The sequence below is a fragment of the Podarcis erhardii genome, assembly GCF_964252035.2.
Source record: "Podarcis erhardii genome assembly, chromosome: 1".
In the NCBI taxonomy this organism is placed as follows: Eukaryota; Metazoa; Chordata; class Lepidosauria; order Squamata; family Lacertidae; genus Podarcis; species Podarcis erhardii.
Genome location: NC_138497.1, coordinates 23,381,712 through 23,406,766, shown reverse-complemented (window position 1 = coordinate 23,406,766; position 25,055 = coordinate 23,381,712). Strand labels below are relative to the sequence as shown.

At 44.7% G+C, this 25,055-nt stretch overlaps 1 protein-coding gene across 2 annotated transcripts in view; it reads right to left on the bottom strand.

Moving 5' to 3' along the window:
• Window positions 1–25,055, bottom strand: part of LOC309340326 (cation channel sperm-associated auxiliary subunit beta-like) — a 55,784-nt gene that overhangs the window by 6,125 nt on the left and 24,604 nt on the right. For both annotated transcript variants that reach the window (XM_081859023.1, XM_081859022.1), the window contains 9 exons: window positions 21,102–21,246; window positions 20,296–20,447; window positions 18,478–18,620; window positions 17,393–17,589; window positions 16,333–16,659; window positions 15,561–15,700; window positions 4,332–4,538; window positions 2,744–2,854; window positions 1,375–1,485 (listed from right to left, as the gene is read on the bottom strand). In XM_081859023.1, coding sequence (XP_081715149.1) covers window positions 1,375–1,485; window positions 2,744–2,854; window positions 4,332–4,538; window positions 15,561–15,700; window positions 16,333–16,659; window positions 17,393–17,589; window positions 18,478–18,620; window positions 20,296–20,447; window positions 21,102–21,246 — 1,533 coding nt within the window. The remainder of the gene's footprint in view (window positions 1–1,374; window positions 1,486–2,743; window positions 2,855–4,331; window positions 4,539–15,560; window positions 15,701–16,332; window positions 16,660–17,392; window positions 17,590–18,477; window positions 18,621–20,295; window positions 20,448–21,101; window positions 21,247–25,055) is intronic.

Sequence of the window (25,055 nt, the reverse complement as noted above, 5' to 3'; positions counted from 1 at the left end):
CACGTGTGTTTTCTTGGAGCAGTCCTGGTTTGTTTCCAGAAAGAGAGGGCAATCGCTGAGACTCCCGTTTTGACCAGTAGAGCCCGCAGTCCAGAACTCCCAGGTCAGCTAAGTGTGGTGGTGGGGTGGCAATGGGTAGGGCTGGGCGAGCCAGAGTTGCTTGTTGTTGCTGCCAGTGCTGGGTTCGGTGGCAGCCTGGCCTGACTCTGCAAGGTGCAGGGTGCAATCCACCTCAGCGCTTAGTGAATCAGGGCCATCAGGTGTTACCAATGAGCGTAGGGCCCGTCGGCAGCGTTGCACTGGCTCTGCATGGATTTTAATTGATTTTTACTTATGGGAAGACAGCAGTCCCCATGCCCCCCTCTTGGCTACGTCCATGTGGGGTGGGCCACAGGAAGAACACAAGGTCAGAAGAGGGTCATGGTTGGGAAAAGGTTGGGAAACACTGCTCTAAAGGATCAAATTCTTAGACTGAGCACACTCCTAAATATAGCTTTGTCAATGGAGTACCAGATAAGCCTTTGTGGGAAGGAATGTCTTTCACATTAATTTAGGCTGGTGTGCCAGCTGCAGCTTCTTCTGGAAAGCGATAGCCTGGCCACAGTTATCTGGAAACAAGGATTGACTACTGTATTGGGTTGCATCTGGGGCTACCTTTGGAGACTGCTCAGAAATTGCAGTTACTGCAGAATACAGCTGCTAAGTTAGTAACTGTGAGTGGCTCAAAAGGCTTCACTAGCTACCAATCCATTTCTAAGTTCGCCTTTAAAGCCCTATACAGCTTGGGACCCAAGCTCCTTGAAGAACCATGGGAGTCTTTAGAAATTGTCTTTGAGGTGTCCCCACCATCTGAGGTGTGGCAGAAGGCAGCCAGAGAAAAGATTTATTGGTTATGATGCCCCATTTGCGGAATTCCCTCCCCAAAGATATTTGCCTGTCACAACATTGTCATCTTCTCAGCAGTAGCTAAGGGTATTTTTGCCTTCTTAGGTTTCTTAACATACTGTTATTCTGATATACCCGGTACTTTACATACTGGATGTTATGGTTCCAGGATACAGTGGTACCTCCAGATGTGAACGGCATCCGTTCTGGAGCTCCGTTCGCATCCTGAATAGAACGTAAGATGCGATGCCGCCTCTGCGCATGCGCGGGTCTTGTTTTGCCACTTCCTCGCATGCGTGTGACGTCATTATGAGCGTCTGTGCGTGTGCGAGCGAAACCCGGAAGTAACACAGTCCGTCACTTCCGGGTTGCAGCGGAGCGCAACCTGAAAGCGCTCAAACTGAAGCACATTCAACCCGAGGTATGACTGTACTACATATCTCCTCTGAATAACAAACAAAAAGCTGCACATGTAGGCATAGCCCTTACCTTCTCCTTGCAATCAGAAAAGGCAACAGAAAAGGACAGCTTCATATTTTCTGTACATCCACATTCAGAGCGCTTTGACTTGCCAGCACATTGCTTGTACCGTCCAGAATTCTGTTGGAAAAGTAAAGGGACCCCTGACTGTTAGGTCCAGTCGCAAACGACTCTGGAGTTGTGGCGCTCATCTCGCTTTACTGGCCAAGGGAGCCGGGGTTTGTCTGCAGACAGCTTCCGGATCATGTAGCCAGCATGACAAAGCCACTTCTGGCGAACCAGAGCAGCACACAGGAATGCTATTTACCTTCCCGCTGCTTGCACTTGATGTGCTTTCGAACTGCTAGGTGGGCAGGAGCTGGGACCGAACAATGGGAGCTCACCCTGTTGTGGGGATTTGAACCGCCGACCTTCTGACCGGCAAGCCCTGGGCTCTGTGGTTTAGACCACAGTGCCACCCGTGTCCCAAAGAAGGTATAATCAAGGCAATTCTCGACTGTGCTTACAAAGTAGACCAACATATGCAATGGAAATCATTTGACCTCTGAATCAGTCTATAGTTTTTCAACTATCAGTGGACTGGAGAGCCCTGTGTGTTCAAATTTGGTGAAAAAGGGTTGTCAGAAAGAAAGGGAGAGTCAGGCCAAAGAGAACTATGCAATAACTCTTGTTCCTTAGTGAACAGGAAGCGTGATATGCAGTTGGGTTGAAGAGAAGCATTCTCTTGAGCAAGAGACAAATGAGCTGAATGGACATTGGGGCTCTTGGGTGACAGCAAATGATTTTGCAGATGAAGTCCTCTGCCTGTTTTTCAGCCTTTCCCTTTTTCTTCTCTACACTCTCCATATTCTTAAGCAGCCTTGATACCGTTGACTTTGAGAGTCTTTAATGAGATGTAAAATATCAATATCTTGAATATATGGAATAGTGCAAAATGAGCTATGCATGCAATCCTCTAATGCCTCTTGTTGATAGAACAGGAAAACATGATCCTATCTATCCTATTACTGCAAAGGTTTGGCAAGTGATATGAGGTAGCCATGAGGTGGCCATAAAGTTAAAACATAAGGATTTGAGCCCAACTTTTCAGGTTATTTTTCTTAGAATAATATGCAAAAACCAGCTATTTATAGTGGGAAGCAGACAGATGTTGAGTCTATAGTATGTGCAAGCAGGATGCCTAAGTTCTGGGGCAAACTCTATAGAAATGCTAATCTGGAAGTTGAATTTCAATATTCTCCTCTTTATTAGAAATCTCTTTTCTTAATGCGTGTATATGTATGTAATGAACATGCAACAGCACGGAGTGCAAAATGGATAGCAATTTTTTAAAATGTGCATTCTCAAAGCTCTTACAGGAGTAGCTATGAAGACTTACTTTTGAATTTGTAAAATAATCCCTCAGTTTAGGTTTGCTGGGGTCAGCATTATAGAAGTTTTCTGTGAGTGGAACAGCAATTCCCAAAACAGATGGTGGCCTGTAGTTCACCTGTACGAAAAACAACACATTTTAATGGGGAAAATTTATTATTTGAAGAATTTTTGCAAACAACTTAAATCATTAGCGGGACTGACATAAAAACGTGCAGTGAAAATCATTTAAATAAAATACAAAGGATAAATAGTAAATAGATATGAATTGGATATGCAGTGATAAAAGATAAAACATAAGTAAGCACAGAAAGGGTCAATGATTTTATGTTTTCTAATTGGTTGTATAAATTTATTTGTGTGATAATCTTTGTAAATGAAAAAAGAGGGAAATTATATGATGAAAAATAAGACTGGTTTCCCCTTTGTGTCATCTCCCCAACCCTGTATTCATACAATTATTACCAGCAGCACAGATTTCTTTTTAAAAAAAAAAAAAAATTAAGGCTTTATTAATACAGATAAAAGAACAAATTTAGAAAGCAAACTAATCTAAATGAAAACAGAAAGAGAAAGAGAGAGAAATGCAATCCTCTCTCAAAGGTAGATCTCAAGCCGTGTCTCACACATAAGGGGGTGGTTCTTCCCAGATCTCACCTGGGAGACCTTCCCTTCCCTGCCTCTCACACAGGGTCCTTCACCAGCCAGCCCTCACCTTCATGTGCATACACCCCCTCATTGACCCAGAGCAGAGGACATAAAAACAACACCACCAAAAGCAGGACCAAAGGAAGGCAGGAAAAAAACATGAAGATGAAACTAATAAAAGAGTGGGAAAAGAAAGGGGGGAAAGGAAATAAAATGGCTTCTGATTCAAATATCCCGAGAAGAGCTCTGAAGCCCAGACGTAATGAAGGGACACAGAGGGCATAGCACTGCACGTATTGGAAACTCTCCGATGCATTCGCCATGAGCGGAGGTATCTCTGTTTCTTTCAAGATGTATCTGAATTTCGGACTTAAGAAACATACATTTTTTGGAAGAAAGAGAATGGTAACCTGAGAAATGAATCAGCCACTGAGTGCCAAGGTTTTGATCTGGAGATGATTAAGATCGGAATTGGTGCAGGATCAAGGAATAACATCAACTCCTGATATCCAGAACACGGGAAGTCATCCAAAAATGTTTAATTCGGAACTGTTTAGTTGGCTCTTTTGATTGTATTGTGATTTGGCATGATTTGGCATCAAATTAATGTGGCCTCCATAGGATTGTTATTAATGAAACATTTAAAAAATTGATTTTTTTTTAAAAAAAGACAGTTGGAAATGTTGACCCTGCCTTCTATCAGAAGAAAAGTTAGCTTTTACTTGCCTGCTTCACTGACACAGATGCCAGAGAGTGTAGTGATGTCCTCAGCATTGCTCTCTGTTTCATGGGCCACACTTGAGTCTTGTGCCTGGGTATGGCTTTGGAAAAATGTATCCCAGGGCTTCATAGAACAATGGGTACATCTGTGCCCTTCCCCTGTTCAGAACATTTAAGAAAGGGTACGAAAGAATTCTAAACTAAAATGTAGGATTTAGGATCCTTACCGGTAGCTGCTTTAAAAGTCTGGCAATCGCTGAGCCATTTGGTTCAGCGCTGACATCCTCAACTAGCCAGTCCGAAGGAGAGGTTTTAGCAGATAGAACATAGTGCATTGATTTAAGATAGGAGCAGGAATTCTTCAGCGTTAAGACAAGAGCTGTCACTTCACATCGGAGAGATCCCAATGCCATAACAGCTATGGTGGTTTTACCCTAGGGATGTTTATGAAAAAGCATAACATTACTTGGTCTCCAACATAGATGAATATAATTAGCTTCCCATCATAGGATGGATCTACACATGGGGGGAAACCCACTATAAATAAGTCAGAAATTAAATCGTTATAACAAAAGAAAACAAACACTATGGAAAATCGCAAAGAATTTTGTTTGTTTTTTCTCCAGCACCATCTGGTGTTGCATGTTTATAACGCACTCAAAGAGCAGGGGTTGGCAAACTAAGGCCTGTGGGTCGGATAAGGCCCAAAGGGCTCTTTAATCCAGCCCAAGGACTCTGCTGCCCACTCGGTCAGTCCCCGTGCTAAACTGATATCTCACCACACGGGGACTGACTTCCATGGTGTGTGTGTGGGTGGCTATGGATTGGCTTCAGGAAGCTCCCGCAGCCAATTCTAAGCCGCAGACGCCTCTGGGCAGGCAGCAACGCTGGCCAATTCAAAGCCGTGCCAGGTTTCCTCAGCTCATGGGCGGTGAGGCTTCAGATTGGCCAGCAAGGGAGCCATGGACAGAGAGGCCCATGGGCGCATCGCAGGGCTTCGGCCGGAGCTTGGCATGCCTTCCTATAGATTTATTGCTTTATTGTTTGGTGCTCAGCCACGCTTCCCCTGCGAGTCTCTGTAGCTTCTGTTTACGCAGTGTGGCTTTGGAGCGGTCGTAAAGAAATTAGCAGAATTACACAGCGTCTGTGTGTCGAAAGGGCAGTAAATAAGTCCAGACGTTTCTTCTATCCTAATATCTCTTTATTGGGAACAAAATAGCGTATTTACAAACTCCAATAGCCATCTGATTCAAGCTGCATTTTCTCTGCATCCTTCTCTCTCAGCTTGCAGCGACGCTTTCCACTCAGCTCACAGCATTCCAAGCTGCTTTCGTCACATCCTGGCGTACTTCCCTTGTACGTGCCTCCTCTCAGGCTCGAGGCACAGAAGGTTAACCCTTCACTACACCCAACACCCCCTCTTACCTCGCGCCTGAGGGGAGAATCGACCCTTGGTCGTCCCAAACCCAGACCTTCGCAAAACTCTCCATGTCTTTGGAAGGAGAGTGGCTTCGTGAACCCATCAGCTAGGTTCTTGGCAGAGGGACAATACTTCAGCACAACTAATCCCTCCTGAACACTCTGGCACACATTCCGAAAGCGAATGTCTAGGTGTTTAGTCCTGGCCTTGAATTGACCCGTCTCTGCCAAACGCAGGCATGGTTGATTGTCCTCGAAAACACGTATCTGTTGACAATCCACTTCGCAGAGTTCCTGTACTAAGCAAGCATAGAACTCTACTTCTCTGCACACCTCTGAAAGAGCACTGAACTCAGCCTCAGTGGATGAGAGCGCTATAAGACTTTGCTTCTTGGACCTCCATCCAACTACTGAGTTCCCAAACTTCACCACCAGGCCAGACACAGACTTGCGATCCTCAAGATTAGCCCAGTCCGAGTCCACAAAGCAAGTCAGTTTGACTTCTCCTTGTGCTGGCAACCTAAGACAAAAGTCTTTGGTTTCCTGCAAATACCTCAGAACTCTCTTGATGCCATTCCAGGCTTGCACACTAGGGTTTGAAGCTTCCCTGCTGAGCAGATTGACAGCAAACGCTATATCAGGTCTGCTCCACTGGGACAAGTACAACAAACTCCCTAGGGCTGACTGAAACACTTCAGTATTTTCGAACGCAGCGCGTTCTACTAGCTGGATGTCCTTCACAAAACTAGTCTCCATAGGACTTTTCACTCCTGCACAATCACTCATCCTGAAACACTTCAGTATTTTCGAACGCAGCGCGTTCTACTAGCTGGATGTCCTTCACAAAACTAGTCTCCATAGGACTTTTCACTCCTGCACAATCACTCATCCTCATTTTCTGAAGCAATTGCTCAATTTTGCCTTTCTGGCTGAGCAAGAAGCTTCCATCCTGTGCACGCTCAACACTGACACCTAGATAGGTTTTGACAGCACCAAGCTGTTTAAGCTTGAACCGTTTACCTAGCTCTTTGGCAAACTTCTCTGCCTGTTCATCCATCTCTGAAAAGAATAACAAGTCATCAACCCAAATCTGCAAATATTCTTGTGTTGCACCTGAACCTCTCAAATAAAAGCAACTATCAGCAACACTTCTTCTGAAACCTAGCTCTTCTAAGGCTTCATTCAGGCACATGTTCCAGTTTCTAGCAGATTCACGTAATCCGTAGATGGATTTGTGCAATCTCCACACAACATCCTGCCTCAAGTTTTCAAACCCCGGAGGAGGAATCATGTATAGCTCCTCCTGGAGATCTGAGTTAAGGTAGGCAACATCCACATCAAAGTGGTTTACCTTCCAGCCTTTCTGTGCTGCACAAGCTAAAAGCGTTCTCAGAGTCTCCACTTGTGACGTTGGCGAATACACCTCCGTGAAGCGTATTCCCTTTCTATGAGTGAATCCTCGAGCAACTAACCTGGCTTTATACTGCGGCTCTCCAGCGTCAGTGGGTTTCAAGCGGTAAACCCACCTGCAACTCACAGCCTGCTTTCCTGGTGGCAACTCTGTGAGTGAGAACAGACCTAGATCTTTCATGGACTTCATCTCTTTGTCCATTGCCCTGTGCCACTTATCTGCTTCTTCCTCAGGTAAACTCTGAATATCCTTGAAGGATTCAGGTTCACATCTGGCTGAACCTACCCAGACGCTTGAAGCGTCATACCGATCAGGAGGCCTCTTTGTCCTCGCTGATCTCCTCAGTGTGAATCCTGGTGACCCTGCTGCTTCACTGGGTCCAGCTAAATCATCCTCAACTTCAGTGTCTTCCCCCTCTGACCTGCTGCGCCTCTTGGGCCTTACAGCTGGTCCAGCAGGTGAAGAAGGCTCACTCTTTGGCTCAAACTTGACACTTGCCTGAGGAGGTGTTCCAGGTTCCCCCCTCTGAGGGATCCTGAGCTGTCCCTGCCTTGGACTCTGTCCCTGTGGTGGACCTTGCTGCTCTGGACCGTGGTCCCCAGCAACAAGTTCCTCTTCCTCCTCAACATCTGAGTCATAGAACTGTTATTCTAAAGCAGCAATGCAGCAGCAAGCAAAGGCTCTAACAGCTCAGACAGCTGTTTGTGGCTGGAAAGCCAAACAGGATGTGTGTGACTGCTGCCATGGAAACAAAGGGGCAGTCCATCCTTATTGAGCACAGGATATGAGCTCAGTGTATGTCATATGACCTGTACAGGATGTACATGGGTGGAGTTTTGAGTTTCTCTCTGTTTGTTGAAGAGAGCAGACATCTTTGACTGTATGACTGCTATAGACAGGAATAAAGCATGTAGTTACATTTCTGTCTGAGTCTGATTCCCCTCCCTGGGGATATGCAGGGAGGAGGAGAAGGAGGAGAAGCAGTTGGTGTGTTTTTCTCACAGCCTGAGGAAAATCGCCGGAACGGACCTCGTGTGTTTTTTCCTGCCGGGAGTCGCCGGAGGGAGGTCAAAGGAATTCAGCCGGTGCCTGAACAGATAGGCACATACCTCTGACCGAGCCTGAATCACAACAGTGGTAGCCAGAGCCAGATGGTTTCTTCGATCCATGGGAGTCTGCATGAAAGAGTGGCAGAGCTGCTGTTTCCATTGCTCCATGGAAGCCTGAAGTGAGAGGCTATTTCTCTGCAGCCAGGAGCTCACCAGAGGAAGCTGAAAGCCAAGCTACGGAGCCCAGGTATGAGATTTTCGGGCTTAAAAGTGTGAATGCAGATTGATTCATTCTCTGCTTCGAGGGAGCCGCGTTTGGGAAAAACAGCTCCGAGAGAGAAGGACTCTGCATTCCAAACATTCCTGTGGTTAATCCTGTCCAAGGAAAAGAATGCAGTTGCTTAGCAACACAGGCCAGTTTCAAGATAAGGGCTGGAAGTGTTTTGACTAGGCCCTTAGAAAGAAACTCTTGAAAACGACTCTGCAAGCAGCCAGTGTTATAGCTGCCATGTGCACAGAGTGTAAACAAGCCAGCTATTGGATTTAGAGGCTTGTGTTTGAGAGTCAATGCAAGGACTCAAAATGGATGCTAAGAAGGGGGGAGCCCTGCCTTCTCCGCCCCTTTTGACCAGTGACAATTATGCATCTTGGTCTATTAAGATGAAGGCCCTGCTGCAGAATCAGAGACTGTTTGGGGTGATTGAGAACCCCATCCCTGCAGCACCAACGCGTGCTTGGGAGTCACAGGATGTGAAGGCCAGAACTGCTATAATTCTGTACGTGTCAGACTCTGAGCTTATTCATATACAGGATTTACAGCACGCGAAAGATGTTTGGGACACGCTGAGAAGGACACATCAGAGAGATGCAGGTTCTTCAGCGTTGCTGTATTTTGAGAAGCTGACCAACCTGAGGCTTGCGCCTGATGGAGATTTTCAAGCGCACCTGACGGAAATGAAATTTCTGCGTCAACAGATGGTGGAACGCAATTTCCGTCTGCAGGAGGAAGTGTTTTGCTTCATGGTCATCAACAGTCTGAATCGGACTTACAAAACGGTTGCCAGTCAGCTGGGGTCCCTCCCAGCAGCTAATCTAACGTCGGACAGGGTCTTTGCCGTGGTTCTTTGTGAACATGACAGACTCGCTGCCCTGGAAGTCAAGGACAGGGGGAGACAAGAACGGAGTTCTGACACCCCCACTGCTACAGCTACTGGAGCAAATGCCGTAGCTTTGAACGTTGTCCGATGCTACAATTGTGGACAGACTGGGCATCTTCAGTGGTACTGCAAGAAGCCACGTCAGAACAAGGGAGCCAAGGGAAGCTCCACGAAGTCTGAGGCGCTAGGCAGAGGTCATGCCAAGTCACAGACGAAGCCTGCAAAGGCTTTGATGTCGAAAGGAACCAAGCCAGATGTGGAGAACGTTTTTATCATAGACACTGGGTGTACATTTCACACGACCCATCATAGGGATTTGTTTTCGTCGTTTAAGAAGCAAAGCTTCGTTGTACAACAAGCCAACCGTCAAGAGCTGGAAGCCACCGGAATTGGGACTGTGTATCTTAAAAGTCAGAACTTGACTATAAACAATGTTTATTTGGTTCCAGAGTTGAAGTACAATCTGCTCAGCGTTTCGCAGATTGCCAAGCAGGGACTAAAACTGTCCTATGATGATCAACACTGCGAGATCTACAAAGATGGAGAGTTGTATCTTTCTGCTGAAGAGAAAGATGGACTATATTTGTTGACTTTTGATCAAAGTGATTACATGGAATGTAATTCTTGTGATTCTAACATGATTTCTTTTGCAGGTGTAGCCAAGAAGAACGCCAACCAGGTCACCTCGAGGGTCGACAAGGCATTTCAGCGGGTGTATGCTGATGTGATTGGTCCTTTAGCACCATCTAGAGGCAATGCAAAGTATTACCTAATATGTGTTGATTCTTTCACAGGTTTTGTCTGGATTTATCTTTTGGAAAGACCGAAAGAAGCCTTAGAAAGGTTTAAAGAGTTTTGTGACAAGGTTAAAAATATGCATGATGCTGACATAAATTGTCTTTGCACAGATGAGAAGCCAATTTTTCTTTTACAGGATTTCCAGAGGTTCCTGAAGAAGAAAGGGATAAGACACAAAATTGCAGCTTCAGAAGAAGCTTGGAACAAATGTGTCTGTGTTAGGGTGAGCAAAGAATTGCAAAAGGGAATGGAAGCGCAATTGCTTAGTTCACATCTGCCACATGAGTACTGGGCTGAATCGCTAACGTCATTTTGTTATACGTGGTTGAGAAAGTTTTCAAAAGAGTTGGGAAGTTCTCCTTTTGAGAAACTGTTCCACAGAAAACCTTCTGTTGCCCATTTCAAGGTTTTTGGGTCTCATGTGAAGACAGAAGCTCCGGGTGGAGTTAAGAATGCCAGAGGCATTTTTGTGGGTTATGAAAAGGGTCTCTACAGAGTAATTTTGTCTGAATCTGGTCAAGTGATTCTCACAAAATTTCTAGAGAGTGCTCCTGAACAGGAGGTCAAAGGAATTCAGCCGGTGCCTGAACAGATAGGCACATAGCTCTGACCGAGCCTGAATTCCAACAAGAACGGCTGTGGAATCACGTCTGGATTAGCGTGCAGATGTTTCCAACCAGCTTGCTCACAGAACTCAGCGCTATTGCTGATAACCAACCTTGACTGGTTTCCACTTGGGTACGCAAACCGCCAGGCCTTTGAGCCAGGCTCATACCCTACAAAGATCATTCTTTTAGATCTTGGCTCACCTTTCTTGCGTAGAGCCTTTGGAATAAGCACCCAAGCCTCACAACCAAACACACGAAGGTAGTGTACCTTGGGCTTCTTTCCATGCAGCAAGAAATACGGCGTATTTCCTACACTAGAGTTGTAAACTCTATTCTGCGTATGGACCACAAATCTCCAAGCCTCAGACCAATACTTTTGGGGTAGTCCTGCGTCCCACAGGATCGCAGACACAGCTTCCTGCACCGTCCTGTTCTTTCTCTCTGCCAGCCCATTATGTTGCGGAGAGTTAGGAGCGGTCAATCGGTGGCTAATCTCCTTCTCCCTAAAAAAATCCTGTAAAACAGAACCAGTGAACTCGGAACCTCTATCACTTTGAAAGCCACGAACTTTGGTGGAAAAGGTTACCTCAACTGCGGTGATCCAATCCCTGCTCATTTTAGCCACCTCCCCTTTAGTTTTCGGGGCAAAGGTCCAAGCAGATCTCGAGAATTCATCAATCAGAAGCAGAGAATACTTTGATCCTCCCAGTGACTCAACTGACATGGGTCCACACAAATCTGCATGAATTAATTCAAAGGGTTGTGTGGTCTGCCTCTCTGACTTTGGATAGGAGCTTGTCACAATTTTTGCCTGTTTACATGCATTACAATCTAAAAATTTGTCACAAACATTAAACTTGCACCCTTGTGTCAGCTCTGGTGCTTTCTGAAGATATCTCCAATTCAAATGGGCGAAGCGTCGGTGCCAAATATGTGAACAACCATGGTGAGGCGCTACATTCACACATTGGCCCTTCGCATCTTCGGCGTCATCCTCTCCTGTAGAAAAAGGCACATTTACAGCAAACAAATTGCCTTTAGACTGCACTGTGTACACGTGTTTCCCATCCTTGGAAAACTCACATTTTGTACCTGCAAAAGAGACATGATAACCATCAGTGAGTAAATCATGCACACTTAATAAACAGTTAGTTAAACCGGGCACTGCATAAGCTTTGACTTCATGCTTAAGAAAAGGACAGAAGAAAAAGCCTGTCTCTGTTAGTCTTTTTCTGCTTCCATCTGCAATCGTTACAAGTTTCTCAGTTTTTACTGTCCTGCAATTTCTTAAAAGACCACTGGATGGCACCAGCGTATTTGTCGCTCCTGAGTCGATTATTATAGTGAGAAAGTCTTGTTGTTGACTTTCCTGGGTCGCCATGGCAACAATTTTGTCACTACCCCCCTCCTTGGGGTTTCTGCAGATGTCCTCTCTGGTTGTCACGGCAACAGACTCCCCCCGGCAGGAAGACTTGCCCACGACCTTCACAGCTTCCGTAGATGCAACTCTCTCAGTTGCCTTGGAGACTGGACTTGGCGTTCCCACACAACTCCACAGCTCTTATCTCTACTTGCTGCAGGTGGCCGGCCTTGAAGCCTCCAGCACGGCTAGGCTTCAGCTCTTGGCGTAAACAACTCTTGGCAGCTTTTGGAGAAAGAGGCGTCTCTGAGCTTTCACTGCTCACTTTCCCCCCACTGCTCCCAGGGCTCCCAGGATGTTTTCCTGCACCCCCTCTGGTGGGTAAAGGGCTCCCAACACTTGGCCTCTCTCCAGGCTCCTCACACAGACACGTTGCAGCATCCATACGGCTCCCAGGCTCAGCAAAAGCACCAGCAGCATTGTCAGCAACAGTCCCTTGCCCCCCCCCGTGGGGGCTCACAGCTCCTCTCAGCTGTGTTTTGGCTCTCACGAATGTGGCCGGCGCCATCTTGCCCTTCCCTTTCGGATGCAGCCACGTCTCGGCCCTTGCTTCCCACCCCAGCTCCACAAGCCTCTCGGAGTGCTAGCCAAGCGACCTCTGGCCTTTTTGCACCCAGGACAACTGGCACTAGATGAGCATCCACATTTTCTGCCAAAAAAGCAAGCACACGCTTCTCAATTCCACTTTGCTCTGCAGCCCTTTCAGCCTTTGCTTTTCCAGCTGCGTTCTGTGGGGGCTGGACTACGTCCCAGAGCTGCTCCCCCACCAGCAAAAGCTCCACTTGAAAGCTCCACTGCAGCCAATTTTGGCTACCCAGTTTCTGACATAACAGTTTAAGCCCAAAGCCATGTCCATGGGGCTGAGCCATTGCCTCCTTTCCCTTCTGTTGACCTTTGCAAGAGAAGCCGATAATACTCACTCCGCAGCCAAACCGGGCACTCCGGAAGACGTGGCTCCCAGCTCCCTCTCCATCAGCCTCCTCCGATCTGCCCTCTGCTCTCTTTGAAGCCTTGGCAGTCGATCTAGCTGACGTTCAGTCTTTTAAAGTCTTCCAAGCCCTTTCTCACACGCTTCGCGTTGACCCATAACCTCTTCCTATAGATTTATTGCTTTATTGTTTGGCGCCCAGCCACGCTTCCCCTGCGAGTCTCTGTAGCTTCTGTTTACGCAGTGTGGCTTTGGAGCAGTCGTAAAGCAATTAGCAGAATAACACAGCGTCTGTGTGTCGAAAGGGCAGTAAATAAGTCCAGACGTTTCTTCTATCCTAATATCTCTTTATTGGGAACAAAATAGCGTATTTACAAACTCCAATAGCCATCTGATTCAAGCTGCATTATCTCTGCGTCCTTCTCTCTCAGCTTGCAGCGACGCAACAAACTGTTTTCGCTTTCCACTCAGCTCACAGCATTCCAAGCTGCTTTCGTCACATCCTGGCGTACTTCCCTTGTACATGCCTCCTCTCAGGCTCGAGGCACAGAAGGTTAACACTTCACTACACCCAACACTGCTGGCCCTGTGCCTGGCGCCCGGGAAAGCTCTTCCAGAAGCGAGAGCTGCCGCCACCGCTGCCGGCTCCCAACCACCGCCAGAGGAGGTAGGAAATCGGGGAGGGAGGGGCTGGGGGAGAGAGAGAAGCCCCCTCTGCTGGTGTGTGTGTGTGTGTGGTCCAGCCTGCCAGAAGATTTAAGGGACAGTGAGCCGGCCCGCTGGTAGAAAATTTTGCTGACCCCTGCCATAGAGCCTTATCCATGCAAGCATGGCTGTTGATGTAATGCATTTGCATTCATTTCACCAGCACAGCATGTGTGCATTGTACGTACTAGAAGAAATCCAAATTCTGTCTTCCATTGGAATAGTTTTAAGAATTATCATATGACAAATGTTTCTCAAACAGGAATAATAAATATTATTAATCTAATACTCCAAAACAAACGTATGACAACAATATATCCATATAAAGACAAGGGTCACACATCAGGTAAAGATAGCTGGGACTGGGCCCCATTCATAACAATAGACCTACAGTACGTCCATGTCATACATGCATTTAACTTGCCTGATTTCAACCATACGCAGTTGAAGTCTGGCTGGTTGAAATCTTGCAAGTTGAATAAGGAGCTGGCAGGAAGCGAGCACCTTGCTTGAGAAGCAAGGCAGAGCTTAAAAGCTATTTTGCACCAGGAAAATCTGATGCAAAAAAGAACTTTTAAGCTATCTCTGCCATGCTTTGCCTATCTGCATGACGGGTCTGGGGTGCTCCTGGGAGATTTTAAGAGAACTTGGATGGACCTGTGAGATCTCGCAAGAGCACTTCAGGGCTTCTGGAGTCCCAGGATGCTCATGAAGGGGTCCAGTTCCAATGATTTGAGTATACACATTTTTGCAGATATGCAGACTGCTTTGAATGGAATGCCTGTGTAAGATACAATTGCACTGTAGTCATTAATAACTTGCCTCCCATTGCTTTCAGTAAACCTTGTAGTGTAGTCTTATACCATATAGCTGTGTCTGTGCTAAACTGAAGGTGATTAGGGCTAGGTGAGGGCTATTAAAAGGAGTGTAACACTATGAGTGGCTGGTTTTCGTATCAGTGTTGCGTTCCCCCCAAAGGCTGCCAATTAGTGCTGCTTTGACCTAAGAAGCCTTAAACGGCTCAGGACTATAATACCTCAAGGACCACCTCACCCTATCTAAATCAACCAGGACCCTGCAATCATTACCTGAGGCCCTTCCGCATGTGCCTTCTGTACAAGACGTCTGGAGGGTGCCATCACAAAAGCGGGCCTTTTCTGTGGTAGCTCCCCGTTTGTGGAACGCTCCCCCTAGGGAGGCTTCCCTGGTGCCTTCATTGCATATCTTTAGTTGCCAGGTGAAAGTGTTTCTCAGGCGTTTGGCTGATTAACATTTTATAGCTTTTAAAATGTGCTTGTGCTTGTGGGAGGGGGATTGGAGGCCTGTGCGCAGTGTGCCTTGGGAACTGGGAAGTAAGCAGCAAAAATGACATGAGAAGAACTTGGAAATAAATTGGCCATGAGGTTTTGGCATAGGCATTGGGTGTGTATCCCAAATCATCCTACCTGACTGCTGGATGATTATTCACAATGTCAGTCCTGGGTTAAGGGTCCCCTCAAGATGCTGGTAAACTAAGCTGACAGCCCCTGGCCACTGAACGGAAGTCCTTTGGCCCATCACCCCCACCTCACGTCATCTGGACATTCGGATTTCAACCCAGACGCCTTTACCAGGGTACCCTGAGATTTTTACATGTCCAAAAGGAGAGGCTCCCTCTCACCCCAGGTTACACTAAGTATCCAACCCAATGCCTTTTCCCAGCACACAAGCTGGCCCCTCCCTGCCAGCTCACCACCACACCTACTAACATCTGCAACCAATTCCCATCACATCTACAACCAAGTCTCATTACTCTACAATTTCTAGGGTTCTGTGAGGAAAGCCATAGCGTAAAGTGGTCTAAAACCAACGTAAATTTGTTTTGTACAAAAACACGGGGAGAAGATTTTTGGAGTCTGAATGCACATTAAAGCTGTGTGTACTTTATCAAGGTACTCTGAAAAGAGCTGGCATCATGTTACCTTTTCAAAAAATCTACTATGAACAGTGATATCGATTAAATTGCTATTGTTGTCATCAAAATAAATTCTTGTTCTCACATCCAGTAGAGAAGGCCTTCCAATTACAACGTGCATTAGCCTATTATGGAACACATTATACGCTGTGGAAGGAAACAACAATGAGAATAATGTTTATTTCCAATATTTCTTTCCTGTAGAACAACCTCACACAAAAGGCAAAACTTAGCTCCACTCTGAGACTGCAGTTGGGTTGAAAAATACTTGAGGATTTTGGCTGATTCTAGTGTACCCTTATTTCATATATATCTGTGTACAAATGCACATCAAAATGAGAAATCCATATGAAAGATCTGTAGGCAGGATGGGAGTCAATAGGATAAAAATATATGTAAAATACATTTTGTTGAATTTCAGTTAAATTATTAGAGTGAGGATCATAACTTATAAAGAGTTTGCTTTCATATGATTTCAAACACTTTCAGACATTTTATAGAGAATACATAGAGTAGAGAGACAAGAAATACTGTATTTTTTGCTCTCTAAGACTCACTTTTCCCCTCCTAAAAAGTAAGGGGAAATTTGTGTGCGTCTTATGGAGCGAATGCAGGCTGCGCATCTATCACAGAAGCCAGAACAGCAAGAGGGATTGCTGCTTTCACTGCGCAGCGATCCCTCTTGCTGTTCTGGCTTCTGAGATTCAGAATTTCCTCCTCCAAAAACTTGTGGTCTGGTGCGTCTTATAGAGCGAAAAATACGGTCTGTACAGTCTTACCTACATTAATTGGAGTCACTCTGAATTTCAATTCCAGCTTTGATCCAATATCCAAGTATTTAATGGCATGGCGTGGTAGGTCATCAAACTGTTGTACTGTATATCTACATATGTCAACAACAATTTTCCATTTTCTTTTATTTACAGTGCCAAAGTCATACAAGAACCACCTCCCAGGTGGAATGTCTGTATTTAAAAGCACCCTATTAGGCATGGTAGCATCTCCTAAAGCATTTTGGTCATCCACAACTTGAACAATGAAGAAACTGCTACTGCCTGGAATCACCACTGTTTTCTCAAGATCGGTTGGTTTGAACATATAAGGACCTGGAAAACAAGAAAATAATGAAAACATCATTCAATGTGCAGAAGCTGCATTTCCCTTTCTTGTTGTTGTTGTTGTTGCTGTTGCTGCTGCTGCTGCTGCTGCTGCTGCTGCTGCTGCTATGAATATGCCTAATTTACACAAAAGATAAACTGACCTGAAGCTATGGCTTCTTTGATATAAAGTTTAGATTCCTAATTTTTGACAGACTGCCACTACCTGTGTGGCTCTCCTAGTCAACAGCAGCCCTGTAACTCCCACAGCTCATGAAACTTTTTATTTTGCTGGAAACCTCAGAAATGCAGGCAGTGTCAAGTGAAGGCTGAAATCCCATGCTTCATTCACAGGCTGGAAATTGGGGGCTCTTTCTCTTCTTTTTATGGGGCTACCAGATTAACTCCTTACCTTACTTTTCTGGGATACACCGTCCATATCCTTCCTTCATTTTGCCATTTTGTCTCCATAAGAAAATTATGAATTTACACATAGTTGGAGACTGATTGGCTGGCTGTTGATTTAGGAAGGGGATCTAGTAGAAATAAAAATGACTGGATGGCGAGGAACATATAAAAGAGGCTACATAGGAAATTAGGAAATGCTGGGCAGGGGCCACCACCATGCAACCAATCTTAGGCGAATAGTATTCCCTACAATTCTTTTCCCCACTTAAGTGTGATTAGCATAAGCCAAAGACCCTCCTTCCAAAAACTTTTCATTATCAGGTGATGCACAAACCTGGAGAAGTCAGCTGAAGCCTGTATGATATACTGGTCCTTGTAGGGGGCAAAACTCTTAAAGTATTTGCTGTACAAGGGCTATCAAGTTTAGATTCAACAGGAAACCGATCTAGAACATCTACCAGTACAGATGATATAAAGCCCGGAGGAGCTGGCGTCCTAAAAACCTCTCTGACTATACACGATCCTCCTGGCCTAAATTAAAAAGAAGCATACATTTAATACCACTTTGATGATGTCAGATCACACATCTAATGAATTTTAATGAATTTCGACTAGTTCCTAACATTCCCTTGCTGGAAAATAGTACTAAGAGAAAATTGTGGTTTCAAGCATGTCAGCTGGCACAGGGCTGCTGTTCAGCAGCTATTTCTGATCTTTTGAATCACTATGATTTTGTATTGAATTGTAGTAATTTTTTGATGAATTTGTCTTTAGCTTTATATTCTCCTGTGCTTTGAATTTACTACCATGATCACAATGTCTGTTAACTTGTAATGGTATTATTGTTACTGTGAGCCACTTTGAGCTCAACAGTTGTTGTGGGGAAAGCAGAATACAAATATTAAATCAAATCACACGAAAATACCCCTTAATCTCCAAGTTAGGTACACCCAGTAGGTGCAATACTTCATGGGCCATATTATCTGAACCTGTTACTTCTGGCTCTAGCAATATCACATCCCTGGAAGACAGCAGATTCCAGCAGTCTTTGCTCCCAAATGTGGTGGTGGGTCCCCATCCCCCCCAGATGATGAAGTCATGGGAAACCATGTCATCATCATACACACTGCAGAAACCATTTCCAATTTCCTACGACACACACATCTCCTACTGATATATTTTTGAAGCCTACAAGTTTTGTTTGAAACTTGTATTACACGGTATACATCACAAATGTTAGTACAAAGTGGTTCTAAGAGCAGGCAGAACAAGAAAGTGGCAACCCTCTGAACAATTTAACCAAATTAGAGAGATGCTATTTTGCTATATTCTGTAAAATAGCAGGGTACATTAAAAAGAAAAACCCAACAGAACAAGACATTGCTTGTTAACAAAACATATGCTGTTATTGATATTTACTCATAATCTAATCTTTTGCCTCTTTGCAGATTACTGAATCTCTCACGTTTTGTTGCTATCAGTGGCTCGTGGTTTAAAAGTAACATCTGCTCTTCAGTGATATACTGTACAGCCAAAGGACATTCAAAACCTAAGTCAATATCCTGGAACAAAGTGAGAAAATTAATTATATATATATATTTTCATGCGTTTATAGATACAAAACTTGCTAAACAATTTTAGGAATAAATAGGAATTTTTAAAAAGATAATTTAATTTATAATAGCAATCAGAAGAGAAATTGCTTAGAAACTGCGTTTCTTTATAACAAGAGGTAATTCACATATCCCCTCTGCCCTCAAGGTCTTCAACGTCAAAGTTATAGCTCAATTGCTCTACGGAATTCCAGTCTGGCTGCCAGGGTTTACCCAGCCGGTAGAATAAGTGCAGGCAGCTTGTGTCTAGAGGAGGTCAACACAAGGTAGAGACTGCAGCCTGGGCGAGATTTCTTACATGCTGGTTAAACATCTGCCTCACAACAGATAAAGATCCTCTCCTTAGTGAAGTTTTGCTAGATCCCTTTTTTTCCCCAGGGCTACAACGGTTTAACATAAAGGGACAGCAACTTGTTCTTAAATGTAAACTATATGTTGCTCTCCGCCTGCAGTTCCTAGATCAACTCTGCATCCCCAAATGGAAACCAGAGTTAGAGGTCATACATTTTCTATTATTGGGGAACAATCAGGAGCTCACCAAGTTAGTGGCTAAATATCTTTATCTGTTTTTTTGTCGTCGAAACACACTGCAGACATCTGAGCTCCCTCTAGATGTAACATTACATCTAGAGATGTAATGTTAGATTGCTTTGTCTCTTTCATTTGACAAATGTTTTGTGTCACTGGGAAGGCGGGAATTCGGTATTGATTGCTATTAATGTTGGTATGTGATGCCAATAAAAGGTTTGATGATGATGAAACTGGTAATTAAGCAGCACAGACATAGCTGCAGTAATCAAAAAATAATACCGATAGTACTAATTTCTCCCTAGTTTTTCTTAAATTTCTAATGAGTACAAGACTATGTTTTTAAAAATCAGTATTTGTTCAGGGTACTGAAGATAATGGTAGGAGTCAGTTAAAGCTAAGCACTTTCAAGTCCCACTTGAAAGAAGTGAAGGAGTTGAAGGTGGCAACTTAGTTGAAGCATTATGTGACTTTGCCTGTGCTAAGGGGGTGGGGCAAACGCAATGGTTTTCTGAAAGTTTCATTAATGCACTCCCTCGGCATATAGGGCACATATACAGGAAATATGGTTCGGATTAAGCTATTGGGACCCGACTGCGCCGCTGAGGCCCACCGCCTTTCAAGGTGTTGCTGCCAGGCCAGGCAGGAGCAACAGCCAATGCCCAGACTGCCAGCTTTAATGGTCCTTCTTGGCAGGGAATTGACCAGGGTTCCTGGGACTGGGGAGAGATTTCCTGCAACGACTGGAGCACGTGAGGCCAGAGCTTGAGGGACCGCAAACGTCGCCCCCGCTCCCCCTCAGAAAGCAGTGAGCAGCTATTTTTTTCAGGAACCACAGAATTGTCTTTCTTGCTGTAACCCATTATAATGGTGGCTTTTCTGAAATCAACTTTTAATTTTTTTTAAAAAAAGAATTAAATCTATTATAAGGATATCTGGATAGTGGTGAAAAAATGCTGGATTAATGACTCCAGTGTCCATTCTAGCACTAGCTTCCTACTTTGACATGTTGGAAGAGTGAAGGTTTGTCCTTAACAAGAACAATTATTACAATCTCATAGACATTTTTCATTCACACATCAAAAGCATACTTAACCTTCAATAAAGTGTCCACATCCACACTCGTCTCTTTTACAAATGTGGCAACTGAATCATTCAGAGAAATATGATTTAATATTCCCAGGTGGTCAAAGTACATGTTGAAGATACCCTTTGCTGGTGGGAAAAGCTTGGCATATCTCAGTAAACCTACAGAAAAGGGGAAATATAAATAATGGGCATGCATCAAATCTTATTATTATAGGAAGCATGAGTTTATTCTAGAACAATAGGTTTCTGTGAATATTTGGAGAGATCAACAGCTCTTCCAACCCATATTTAATCAATGCAATGAGGAAATAGATCGTTTTGATGAGGAGAAAGTATATCTAAATTATGCAACTTCAGACAATAGTTCCTAAGGGCCAGGATCTAACAAGGTCATATGTGGTCAAATACTTTGAAGCATGCAAGGAGGTGTTGTTCCTTTTTGGAAGAAGCTGCTTGTGCCTCATGGTCTGAATGGCTTGGTCTGCGATGGAGGGTTTTTGAAGGTGGGGGTAGACAAGATAATAGCCTTTGCTGTTGGTCAGCCAAGTTCCTGCAATCTCACTTAAGGTAGAAGTCATAGAAGATGCAGTGAATCTATGTCTCTAGTCTACATGGTTCTTGGTTTGGGCACCCTTAGGGCTCCCTGGTTCTGCCCAGCAGAGAGTGAATTCCTTAGGTGCATCAGGTGCTTCCACTTGTTTCTCCCTATCCAACTATGAGAACACATAGGTTGGGGGACCTGGTTTCTTAGCCTAATCTCATATTTGAGTGTTCAAAGACTGCAGGAGACTCCACTTTTTAATGTTTTCCTACCTGCCTTAGTGTAGTAAAGGTTTGCCGCGTCAGTCACAAATATAATCGCTTGGGTGTAAACACATGAATCTACATCTATAATCATCTCAGCATTTAAAGTAAATAATGGTACAAAAGTGTTGCCTCCATCATAAGAAATCCACACCTAAAAGGGAGGGGGAGAGACAATAAAGAATATTGTATAAGAGATCTTTGTTGGCATCCATCTGTCTTGAGAGACAATGGAATGCGCCTCTAGGGCTGAAGTCAAACCACTGTGTTAGCAGCACTGAAGTGACCTAATAATAATAATAATAATAATAATAATTTATTTCACCCCTCCCATATCCCATATCCAAGAATCTCCTGAGGTCTCTGCTGACTCTACAGAGAGGAGGAGCAATGTACTGCTCTCTACTTAATTAGTCAAGTGAGTGAGCCAGTCTGTGTGTGTGAGAGAGAGTCAGTCAGTGTGTCAGAGAGAGAGTGCAAGAGATCGTGTTTATAGATAAGATTGCTGCTAAGAGCAGCTGCAGGCACTCAGAGTATAGCATTGATTTATGCTTAGAATTTGTAGCTCTGTATATAGTTTTGTATTATAGCTGTAGCAATAGAATAAAAGGAAGATATTCTACAGAGCTGCTCTCCGAGTGGTTTATACTCTGCAAGACTCTGCAAAACGCTGCTGCGCAACGACTGTATAATTGTGGAAGCGCATCCAGTGCTCTCAGCTCCAAGCTGTGAGTCCACAGCACTGTGACCTGTTCCTGTGGGAAAGGAGGTCTCTGGCAGTGCTACCCAGCTCGCCTAGCCCAGTCGGGGCTGTAGTGCATGAGTCCAGTTGGTACACTGGCTCAAGGGCGATGCTGACATCGGTTATGGGCCCAGTCGTCTGACCAGTCGTTGTTCCAGTCATCCCAGTCGTCCCAGTCACCAGAGGTTTCTGTTGCTGATTGCTGGACGGTGGAACGGAGGCTGCATGCTGGACTGATTTGTGGTGCCTAGAAGCAGAGCTGTGTTGGAGCAGAGTGTTCAAGCTGCCGCTGTTGCTGTTGCTGCTGCTTGAGGTATGTTGCTGACTGCCAAAGAAAGAAGATAGCATCCCTGTTTGCCTGTTAATTGCGCTCTGAGTGGGAGAGAGAGTGGCTGAAGGAGTCCAGGGCTTTATCTGTGTTTGCACGAGGGAAGTGTCTTGCTCTAAGTAATAGCAGACATGGCCTGTGCACATTCTGGCCAGATGGCTCTGTCCTTTCCTCTCCTCACGCCTGAAAACTATGCAGTTTGGCAAGTTAAGATGAAAGCGCTTTTACAAAGGGAAAAGCTATTTCACACGATAGAAGATGACCCTCCAGATAAGGATGATGATGATTGGGCTGAGTGGCATGCTGCAGATATGAAAGCCCGAGGGACAATTGTTTTGAGTGTTTCAGACCACTTGCTGGTGAACTTAGAGGGTCAAGAGACTGCACAAGCTGTTTGGCATAAGTTGAGAGATATGCATCTGAGACAAAATGCTGGTTCCAGTGTGATTTTCTTCAAGAAGCTGTGCAGGTTACAGTTGCAGAAAGGTGGTGATTTGCCTAGCCATCTATCTCAGTTAAAGCGTCTCAGACAGGACCTTGTTCAGCGAGACCTGGCTATTTCAGAGGCTGTGTTTGCAATGCTGATGATAAATAGCCTAGATGATTCTTACGATGGAGTAGCTGCCCAGATTTCTACAATGCCTTCTGACCGGCTAACAGAAGATTATGTGTCTAGCGTGCTCCTGAATGAGTGGGATCGCAGACAGGCTGCTAAAGAAAGCCGGGACTGTGCTGCTAAAAATGTGCTTGAAAATGTGCCTGAGTTTTCAGCAGGGGAAAGTGAAAGTGAAACTGCTGCTGTTAAAGCACTAAAGTTGAAGCCGTGCTTTTCATGTGGAGCACAAGGCCATTTGAGTTTTCAGTGCTGCAAGAAATCTTCAAAGAAGAAGGGAAGCTTCAGAGGCAGAGGGGGAGGAGGACGAAATCCCCAAGCACCTGCTACTTCAAAGGTTTTGATCTCTCGCTGCTGCAATCAACGTGGGCGGAGTTTCTTCGTGATCGACTCTGGCTGTTCCAACCACGTAGCCAAAGATAAGGATCTCTTTGTTCAGCTTGAGAAGCAAGAGAAAGAAATTCATCAAGCAGATGGGACTGTTATCACGAGTGAGGCTAAGGGAACTGTGTTCTTAAAGAGCCTGAATACAACTATTAAGAATGTCCTGTATGCGCCTGATATTCAGGACAATTTGTTGAGTGTTTCCCAGCTTGATCATCAGGGTTTTAAGGTGGTGTTTGCTAAATCTCGCTGTGAAATTCGTCGAGATGGCAAGCTCATTCTATATGCAAAATGTGTTAATGGTCTGTATCAATTGCCTTTTGTTTCAGGTACAGGTACTGCAGAAGCAACTGAGAAAGAGTGTTGCAATTTGTCTGTTGATAAGAATGAGAAGTTGCATGACCAATGTATTCATCATTACCACCGTGTTTATGGTCATTTGAATTTCCAGGCTGTGGCAAAAATGCCTGATATGGTTCCGGGTATGAAGCTAAAAGAATGTCCCTACCACATGAAATGTGTTTCTTGTGCTGAGAGTAAGGCAAAGCAAGCTCCCAAAGGTACAGAGTCTGGGAGAGAGGCCAAGAAACCATATGAAGTCATTCATGCAGACTTAGTGGGGCCTCTAGCGCTCTCTAGAGGCAATTCAAGGTTTTTCATGGTTTTGATAGACTCCTACTCTAAATATGCATGGGTCTATTTGCTGCAGAAAAAGTCTGAAGCCTTTACTAAGTTTCGTCAGTTTTGTAAATGGCTCAGGAATGTACATAATGAGAATGTACATTGTTTTTTCACTGACAGGGGTGGAGAGTTTTGTTCAGAAGAGTTTGAAGCTTTTCTTTCTGAACAGGGCATTGAGCATAGGACCGCCACACCCAGATCGCCCTGGCAGAATGGTTTATGTGAGAGAATGAACCAGACCCTGCAGCAAGGAATCAGAACACTGTTACATGATTCGGGGCTGCCCAATCCCTTTTGGGCCGAAGCTCTTTTGTTTTTCTGTCACGTGTATAACAGGAGGTACCAGTCTAGTATAAATTGCACCCCATATGAGATGCTTCACGGAAGGAAGCCGTGTGTGAAGCACTTTAAAATTTTTGGTTTGGAGGTTTGGGTGCACACCTCGCAGGGTGACAAACTGAGTAAGCATGGAGAACATGGTGTTTTCCTAGGATATGAGAAAGGGTCTTATCGTGTCCTGATCACAGACACGAAAACCATAAGGCTGACCAGGAGCATTGACGACAATCCACAATGGGACAGAGTTGGCGTTATTCAGTGCCATCCCATTTGTGATGATGGTGCAAAAGGGGCAAAGACAGTTAAGAGGGAGGCAAGTTCTGTTGTAGTTGGCGATAATTCTGATGCCAGTATAGATCCAGATGATGGCACAGATTATCAGAGCCCAAAAGCCTCAGGTGAGTCTGACGCTGACTCAGACTTAGCAGCTTCATATACTTTAGCTCCCCATTCTCCCAAAGAGGAGGAAGCACCAGAACAAGAGGATCAAAGAGTTTTGCGCAGATCCGAGAGAACAACCAAGGGGGTACCACCAAAAAGGTTTTCTGAAGAGTCTGCAAAGGCTGCGGTCACGAGCAACTCTAGTGGGGTTTTTAAACCTAGCATGAAGTGTGCTGAGAGTAGTAGCACAAAACGCTGCATTTATTTCCTTACCTGATATTAGAAGGAAAGCGTGTATTTGAGTTCTGAAAGTGGTTTGTTCAAATCTGCTTAATTAGAAATGTCAATTTGTATTTGAGAGAAAGAAATGTGTGTGAAGATTTTTCCAGAAGCTGCTTATTCATTTGTGTATTCACAATGTGTATTTTGTGTAAACTACAGGTTGAGATTTATGCTTTAACTCTTTCCTAATAGACACAGAGTGGTTGAAGTAAC